We start from the raw sequence: 9,408 nt of genomic DNA, 5'->3' as shown, positions 1-9,408 counted from the left end.
CTAGATTATGCTGATACGATTAAACTATGTTGGTGGGTTTCAACTTGTAAATTTGCATTGAAAATATCGCATGGTCAAAGTTAATACAAACAAAATATATTATTATTATTATTATTATTATTATTATTCGAAGCTTAGCTTGGTCCTACGATTTAAAATATCATCCCAACTAGTCAACTTCAATTGAGAAGCTCTCATTGGTCAAAAAGGATAAATTATATTTACGGACTTTGGTCCGGTCCGACTATTTAGAATTGTCGTGAAGACTTAAAAAAAGGTAGTAGTATGTCAAACTCAATAACAAAAAAAAAAAAAGCTTAAAATAGTCAACGTTGACATTACTTTCGAAAGCAAAATGGCAAACGTTAAAGAAAACTATTCCATGATATGTTTTATTCAATACATTAAAAAAAAAATTATCATTGAAAAATAAAACTTCCAAATTTGCTTACTAAAGGTTTTGTTTTTATATTCTTCGATCTATTCGTGTAATTTAAAATTCATAGATTATTTTAATTATTATTATTATTATTATTACAAAACGATAAGTGGTGAAGATGATATTTAATTCATGGTCTTCCTATCAACAATAAAAATTATTTAAGGAAAGGCAAATAATTAAAGACAAAAAGAAGGCTATATAACAAATCTTTTGTTCTTGTTTGGTGTCTCTGATGTCGGCAATTGCTATGCTATGCTATGCTATGCTTCATTGAACAGACTTTTGCTTCTGTTTTTAATGCCGCCGTCTCTCTTTAATGTAAGCCACGAAGCCAAAAGGAGGACGGACGACACCATAAGAACAGGGAGGCGAGGCGGCATCCAAATCCGAGATTTAAAGAAGGGTCGGTCGGTCGGCGCCGAGGTTATTTGTTTACGGATCAAATTGTGGAGCCAATTTTGGTGCCTTTTATGGGAGGAAACGATTAGAGAGAACTACTTTTGATTTGTTTTTCATCAAATGATATAAAAAAGAAGATTGTTATCAGCAGTTAAGATCTCCCTATCAACTATCTTTATCACTCACTTTGTCACATCATTGCCTCGTAGAGTAGAAGAAGCATGCATGCCGCAACAAATCCACAAGTAAAGATCAAAAACATACACATATCAAAGGTAAAATTTGTTTACTGCTTTGATGCCTCGGAAGGTAACCGTATAGCAAATTGGGCTGCTATCCGGGCAGCCAGCCAAGAACATAGGAAACAGCTAGTGTTGTCAAATTACCTTTTGGGGCTATGATAAGTTACTATAATTACTTTTTTTTTTGAAACAAAATCCCCCTAACACAAATATTCTCAAACAATTCAGACAGGTAACCGGTGAGGTAATAGGTACATGGAAATAAAATTACCTGAGATTAGCTAAATTGGTCCGAATAACATAAAAAGGCAAAAAGCCTGGTGAGAAGTGAAAGCTCTGAGCTTTTGAAGCATACCGGACGGCAGTATTGGCTGTGTGGGAAGGAAGGTGCTTCAGCTTTAAGACCAGGCAACGCTGCTTCGACAACAAATCCATGGGCATACACGTTCTTGCCAAGTGGTGCTTCATTTACAAAAAATAGCAACTGCATCTTCAGCAATAGCTCAAGCGGGTTCGTCGACTTGAGAAATCCCAGATGAAAATGCTACTGGCAACTCGCTCTTTTCTTTTGACACAGTCTCAGCTGCATTATGTAGCCCTTCAGTACACATATTAACCGAATTCTGGCCCTCGGTTATGGGAACTCTGCCTTCAGGTTTCTCTGAAGGCTGTTGGGACCGAAACCCCAGGGCTATGGGTTCTGTTTTCCCTCCTTGCTCAGCCTGATCGCCAGGTTGAACACCACAGCCTCCCGTGCAGGCCTCCTGTTGGAGCATCTCATGACTTCTAAGGCCGTAAAACAGTGGGTCAGGTGCTTTCGGTGGATGAGCTGATGGCTGATTGGGGGGAATATATACAGTAATGGGACCAAATTCAGTATGTTGGCCTTGGAACCGCTTGATCCGAGAAATATGTTTCTTACCGGACAGATGGCAATCAAATACAGCTTGTGTGTCACACGTCACATTGCATAGTGTACAAACCCTGGGCCGTTCCTTTTGGTGCTCCTGAGGATTGCTTTCGACAGCTTCAAGCATCTTCAACCGCTTTCCATTCCGCCAATACCTCATCATCTTCCTCTTTGAACCATGCCTCCTGTTATAACCATTCATCCCTGCCCTCCTTCCACAACCTTTTGCTGCTGGTACATCAATGTAATCTGGTGCACTGGTAGTTGGTGCCACACTACCTGTTTCCCCCTCCTTTGAAGAATCAGACTGTATTGTGATATTCTGACTCTGCATTTCAGGACCCATCTTATGATCCATTTCTGTGGTTGCAGGTGGCAAGTTTTCCAATGCAGCAGAACATTTGTTTGCTTCATTAACTTCAGACAAGATGACAGTTGCTGATGAAATAGAACCTTTGTTTGCTTCAGTATCTTGAGAAGAAGCAGGCAAGGCTGTACAACGCGTGTTCAATGCTACAACAACTGCATTTCCGGCTTCAATTACTTGATCGGATGAAAATGCAGCTGCAACAGTTTCACCAGCTTTATCAGTATGAGAAAATAATTTGTTCGCTTCACCTGGAAGAGAAACCTTGTTTTCTTCAGCACTTTGGAGTACCATCTCAGGCTCGGCAGCATACTTTATATGCAGATCCGCCATTAGTTTCTGCTGAGCTTGTATCTCTTGGATTCTTTGTACAGTCTTCTTGTGGCGTTTGCCATTCTTGTGCTGTTCTAGGACTTCTAAACTGTTGCAATCCACCCTGCAAATATCACACCAGGCAAGTGGGAGGAAAGGACGCGGTGGTATCAAGGTTCCTGACTCTGCAACAAGTGCTGGAGACTGCAATGGAGCCTTCAATTCTTCCATCACTGGCGGTATTACTGACAATGATTCACCAACTGATGCAGGTGTAGTAACAGGCAATGGTCCAACAGGAGCGGAAAGATGATTTTGCCTGCTGCCACCCCTACCTCTCCGGCCTCGTCCTCTACCATGAAAAGGAGGTGAACCAACATCATGTCTAGATGGGCGGAAATCAACATTGCCTCTGCCACCACCACCTCTAAAAGGCCAACGACCTCTTCTGCTGCCACCCCTATGTGCAGACTCGCCACCAACCTGCAGGAATGTTTGAAAACTTTTAAAAGGCCTTACAGAGTGGTTCTATTGATAAACTTATGAAAAATCTACATCAATCTAACTTCATACAACTACATAAGCAATTCTTACCACCTAATATGGGCATGGTTTTACACCTACAGTTAGCAGGTCAATGGATATTACCAGGCAGGAAATCATCTTTTCAAGAGGCTAAAAAAGAGTAGTGGAAAACAAGTTTCCTCTAGATGAGATAGGGTACGAGTAACATATAAAAAAGAACTGTTTTTCAGCAATACATCACCAGACAAAGCCAAAAAAAAAAGATATTAGTTGGAATCAACCACAAGAAAGTGTAACGGAAACAAAAATATATATACAAAATAAGTTATTAATCAAATTAATCAAACAAAGTAGAGATACATGCTCACATAACTGCCGCTGGATGTGAAGAACACTTGAGAAAACTGCATTACACAAAATGCCAAAGAAGAAGAACAATAAATAAATAAATAAATTATAAACAAGAAAAGGACAGCAAAAACAGCAAGGATGACCCATATTTCTTCAAAAGTGAATAAATTTCTTAAAATATGATAACCTTTCCATGCATTTACAATAGAAATATATATCAACAAGAATAATTGGTCAACATCACTACATGTAAAAGATGTCATGCAATTATGATGTAATAAAAAACAGTTCAAAGCACATTGCAAATAAAAGAAGCAAGTGCCACAAAGAAAACTGACAGTGGATATCACACAGAAAACTTCTCTTTGATGGCTAAAGCAAAGCCAACTTTGAAATATGATGATCAATGTTCCAGAAAGTGTACGAATGCTAACTGGAAGAATCACATAGCGTTGGTAATAGTAAGAATATACCTTTATCAAGAAAGAATGGATAGAAAGAAAAAAAAATGTCAAAAAAATTTGTCATGTTTAACATATTGATTCATAACATCTATGAAAAAGAACAGGCCCTATGATTAAAGTCCTCCGATAAAAGTACACCAAAAGCACAAAATAAACAAAGTTTTCCAGTTCACTGCTATGTTTCCCATTCTTACAAGTTATTGTATGAATCCAAAACAAGAAATAGTCCAACCACACCTAGGAGTCAGTTTGAATAGATGGCACAATGAACCAAGGTTCTTTATTTGTCTGTTGGATAAAAAAGACAGTAGCAAAATTCAATACAATGATTATACCCCTTAAATGATACAGCAGGTTGAAACCAACAATTATCATATAAGAAAAAACCAACTCTTCCAGTGCAATTCTGAAAAGTTCAAAAGCATCCAAAGGATGGATTAATCTGTATCTATGAACTAAAAAAAGGTTTAGATTCTAGTATGTATAATAGTATAATACCTAAAGTTTTCCACTTATCACATCAGAGATTTGATCATATCACACAGAGCCTACCTATTCTGAATTAGAAAAAAAATATGGCCTATGATTACCCATTGAGACCACAGTCAACAGCATTGGATGCAGGATCATAAATTTATTCCATATGATAACCGATTGTAGGATAGTTATATGTATAGGATAAATTTATAATTGATGCCTATGAGGTAAATAACTTTGTGACTGATTCATATGCTGGGTCGATGAATCAGTTTTGCACCAGAGAGTTGATCATATCAGACAGGGCCTTCCTATCCTGAATTAGAAAAAATATCTGGCCTATGCTTACCCATCGAGAACCACAATCAACAGCATTAGATGCAGGATCATATATTTATTCCATATGAAAACCAATTGTAGGATAGTTATATGTATAGTATAAATTTATATTTGATGTCTAGGAGGTAAATCACTTTGTGACTGATTCATATGCTAGGTAGATCTGAATATTTTTTTCGAATCTCCTGGTAATTGGAAAATATACTATCAATAAAATTGGTCAGCTTTACCGGGAATAGAACCCAGACCCGAAAAATATGATCAATCTGGATGGAGGCCCAAAAATCACAGGTCTATAAGAAAATTAGAAATTGAACATTGAAAAAGACTACCATACTTAAGCATGATCCCCCAGGTACAGTGGATTCCTCATTTTTAAGATGCATGAAATTCAGTAGCTCACCAACTTGCAGGTTATTTAATTTATAGAAAAAAGTATTTAATAGTAACATATACATTTTTTTAATTTGGAAAAAACGGTCTGTTCAGGGGTGAGGTAAAGAGAGTAGTGGATTATTGCTTTTGGAAGTGTTCCTCCAATGTTTACAGCTTTTTATAGAGAAGGCATGAGGATCTATAAATCCTGAATTGTCTTCGCTTAAAAATAGTCCATTAAGTAGCTATCCCATGCATGACGATGGCAGCTTATCAACTTGACAATTGCTAAGTCCAAAAGAGCAATAACTGGTCCATCACGCTTATTTCTGTTTAACGACTTGATTTTGTTCTACCCCTAAAGAATTACAGATAAATTTCTTATTCCAAATCCAAATGTAACCTCTAACATTTCCAACTTCACCATCCAGTTAAAGTTTTAAGTGATTTTCATATTTCCATCTAGATATTGTCTCAGATCTGCTGCAAAATTTCCAGCTGAAGCTAATTATCCTTTGAAATGAATAATTCAAGGTCCAGTTACATGCTTTCATATGACATGAAGGAACTAAATTTTCTATAATTTTAAGGCATAAAATTTCTGAAGTTCTACTAGTTTGATGCACATAGGCTCTAAAAGGATAAATGTAAAACATACCTAGTGTGCATCTTTATATAAACATGAAATTTTGCAGAGTAAATTGACAAATCATCAATAATTTTAAACACCATTGTAACATCCTAAATCAGTCTACATGTCAAAAAGGAGCCTTCCCATATTTCAATGACGTGGTATTGTTCTGCAAAATATATACAGTGCTGATAGCAATATCTAAAGTCATACTCTGGAAGAAATTACCAAAAATAAAGTATATGCCAACTAGTGTCCAAAGTTCACCGAACTTTTGCTGTATACATGAAATAAAATGGAAATGGCCTAACTATGGTTGAGATTTCAAAGACATAAAGCACATAAAACATTTATCAACTGTAAATAACCAGCAATTAAAGCACAACCAACAAGAGCATGCACCATGCCACTTAAACATGTCCTGATAATGCATGTTCCTTCTTTTTATACTTTGGTAACATTACTATAAAGTTTGGCCTTTTGTGATGGATAACCTAGGAAGAAGTTAGAATGCATGTGCAAACGATAATATGCGGCGACTTCACACCAACGATCCATTCCTATGAATTTATGCCCATTTTTGAACAATAATTACCATAGACAACATGCAAGCAATTAAAATCTGGGCCAATCACAAGAAAATACAATAGAAGAAGAAATTTTAGCATACCTATCTTTGGCAAAGGATCTCCATCTACATAGCATAGCCGACAAGCCAAGTGAAACATTGGGCAAGTAACAGAGGAGGAAGCATCAAGTCAATATTCCTATTGCAATAGTAACACAATTTAGAAATTTCAAGCCATAGAGGCACTTCTTAAACTCTATCCTCCTGGAAGCTTCTTATGATAAGCTTCTTGAAAATAAAGACCTTATTTTTAAGGCTAACATCAGCCAAGGATTATGGCACTGAATGCATCCTGGTATGCTGCAGCATCAGGCAATTGCATGTGCAATATTCCACACCATATATTTACAGACTCAAGCATGATCAATTGATGATACATGCATGATACGTGTTATGGTTCACATATACCATTGCCAGCAAGCCCAGGTAACCAGAAGCACCTTAATCCTTTTGATGTCAACACACTTGGAGCTCTTTGGTTGTGTGCATCAAGTGCCCAAGAAAAATTAGAATTAGTTCAGGTATAAACAAGGGTTTTCAGGTAGGCTTCTCCTGATACTTGTATTTGCAAGCATCATTAGCCCACAAGGTAGCTATACCTGCCACTGATCAATGATGGAACAATCGCAAGCTACCAATGTCATGGAAAAATCCCCTCATTTATCAACTGAACTATGAAATATGCACTACGTATGCCTTTTGTACAGAGAATGCATAGCTGTGATTACCCAGCAACCAAACAGCCCCTCTACATGTCTCAATATGAAAGTCAGCTGGCAAGCATAACATCCACCACCGATTAAGATGTAAAGTCCAAAAACTATCATACATAAAATTTTAATTTATCAATTCCTTGCTCCAAAAGCATGTTATGTAATCGTAAGGTACATTCATAAACATGATCCCAATCTTGCTGAAGATAACAAAAAACAAAATTAAAAAAGAAAAAGAGGGGGACTGCTACTGTTAGAAAGAGAGGCTAACATTTTGCACCACACAAATAAACAGCACAAATCTATGGTCCTTTATAAATAAAGGAAATGCCAAAGGACCTAAGAAATAACCCAATATAAGCAATTTAAACCATTGCATATAAACTCCATAGATAAGTGCATTCTTACAATGCCAGTTTTTCTTGTGAATCACATCAGTAGAAAATTGGTAGAAGCATCTGACACCACAATAACCTTAAGGCAATCTACACCAATATATGTCCAGTCAAACCTCCCATATATTATGTTCATCCTTTAGACTAAAAGATTTGGTTGGCATTTATCTGTAACCCCTTAATGGAATCAAGCATCTGATATCAAGGTTTTCAGAAAACAAATGTCAAGTTATGGTGCCTAATGCAATCGAAAAGTCAGATAAACAAAAACATTTTTGTACAAGGAACGCAACATATGTCGGTCTTAAACGATAAAACTTATCAAGTGTCGACATCTAACTGCAAAGAAACAATCCCATTAACTAGAAGGTTTTGCACAAACTCAAGCCGTATCCTAAAAAAGAATGAAGGTTTAACAAGATAAACTTTCCAACTCATATTTTCTGTGTTCCATAAGATTTGAAGCCAAGCCTACCTGTGTTTTATGCTACTGGCAACCACGATGTGATGACCTTTAGCTCAATTCACAAACAGGACGTGACGTTATAAAGAATTTTTATATATACCAAATGACAGAAAAGGAATTAAGACGCGGAGGAGGTAATCAAGCAACAAAATTAGAAGTAACAACTCCAACTCAATTTCAGAAGAATTTCAAATATCTGAACCGTGAATTGCCGGATGGCAGGAAATTTTCCTAATGTGACCAAATAATTGAGATAAGCCCCAATTACTAACGGGTCAGAGAAAGCTTCACGCCAAACCAAATCTCAAGTGCCAGATTCTGACAAGAAAGAACCAATTGAGCGATTAGGGCAACAAAAAATATACCGCCAGATGTTGTGGTGGCGCCACAGGCCGCTCGCCTACGCCAATGGCCCTCCCGAACTTAGATAACGCGAGGGGGCGCTGCTGCGTCTGCGGCGTCGGCGGGCGGTGGTGCTCCCGATGCGGACCCCGGAAAGCGTGGTTCTGCAAAAAGGGGTCGGTCCCGGGCGGCGGCGGAGGGAGCGGCCGGTAGGAGTGGTGGTAAGGGTGGTAATGATGGGTGGAGGATGGGTGGTGGCTGTAGTAGGCTTCTTGGGGACGGTAAGGCTGGTAGGCCGCTGCACCGTAGAGCACCTGTTGCTGGGATCGGGCGGGGTCGTAAGGTTGATGGTACTGGTGTTGCTGTTGCTGCTGCTGTTGGGCTTGGGCGAAGGCGGAGTAATCCATGGCGGGACACGGGGACGGACCGCGGGGGGAGGAGACGAAGAAGGGGCAGGAACGAGGGAGGCCCTACGCCACGCGTAGGGGTTCCGTCGCCGTCTAACGCGAGACGACTGCTTTAAGAACGGGGCTGATCGAGATCAGACGGTGGTTTACCTCCGATAGGCTTTCGCGACGGTGGTGATCCTGTGCCCGTCGCCACAGCAACTCAAGTCACGACTGTGCACACACACGGCGCCGGAAGCTTATCGAAATGGTTTGCAATCTCTTTAGGGAATTGAGCGGTCGATGGACTTGAATTCATGGCTACTAAAATCAAATCTGACATTGGGTTCGATCACATCCCATGTCACGATGAATTGGGTTCGGATCGTAAGTTTAACAATGTTTTATATATTTATATATATATATTATATTATATTTAAATTAAATAATGTTATAATTTTCGAGGTGATTTCTAGAAAATCTCCCCAATCTAGTCGACCTCCTATTGTAATTTTTTATCTATGTTTGACAGGTATTTGAGTTTTAGGTTTTAAATTTGTTGTGGAACTCTTTGCTACTGTAAACAATATTTTTACGGTAGAGATTTTGATTTGAACTAAGTGAGGTCCCGTAATTTTTATCCT

General features: G+C 38.4%; 1 protein-coding gene across 1 annotated transcript; it reads right to left on the bottom strand.

Annotated features, from left to right (window-relative positions):
- Window positions 1-1,215: 1,215 nt before the first annotated feature.
- LOC103993286 (uncharacterized) lies at window positions 1,216-9,148 on the bottom strand. Its single transcript, XM_009413295.3, has 2 exons — window positions 8,402-9,148; window positions 1,216-3,155 (listed from the first exon to the last, which is right to left on the bottom strand). The coding sequence occupies exons 1-2, from the start codon at window positions 8,783-8,785 to the stop codon at window positions 1,587-1,589; spliced, it is 1,953 nt and encodes a 650-aa protein (XP_009411570.2). The 5' UTR covers window positions 8,786-9,148; the 3' UTR covers window positions 1,216-1,586.
- Between the last annotated feature and the right edge of the window lie 260 nt (window positions 9,149-9,408).

This window comes from Musa acuminata, chromosome BXJ2-8 (genome assembly GCF_036884655.1).
Source record: "Musa acuminata AAA Group cultivar baxijiao chromosome BXJ2-8, Cavendish_Baxijiao_AAA, whole genome shotgun sequence".
NCBI lineage: Eukaryota > Viridiplantae > Streptophyta > Magnoliopsida > Zingiberales > Musaceae > Musa > Musa acuminata.
The sequence above is the reverse complement of the archived record's forward strand: the minus strand, read 5'-3'. Positions and strand labels throughout refer to the sequence as shown.

Excerpts from the sequence above, each read along its gene's own strand:
- LOC103993286 (XM_009413295.3), bottom strand. The coding sequence starts at position 8,785 with ATGGATTACTCCGCCTTCGCCCAAGCCCAACAGCAGCAGCAACAGCAA. Across the intron at positions 3,156-8,401 it reads CGCCACCACAACATCTGGCG|GTTGGTGGCGAGTCTGCACA; the intron begins GTATATTTTTTG and ends ACATTCCTGCAG.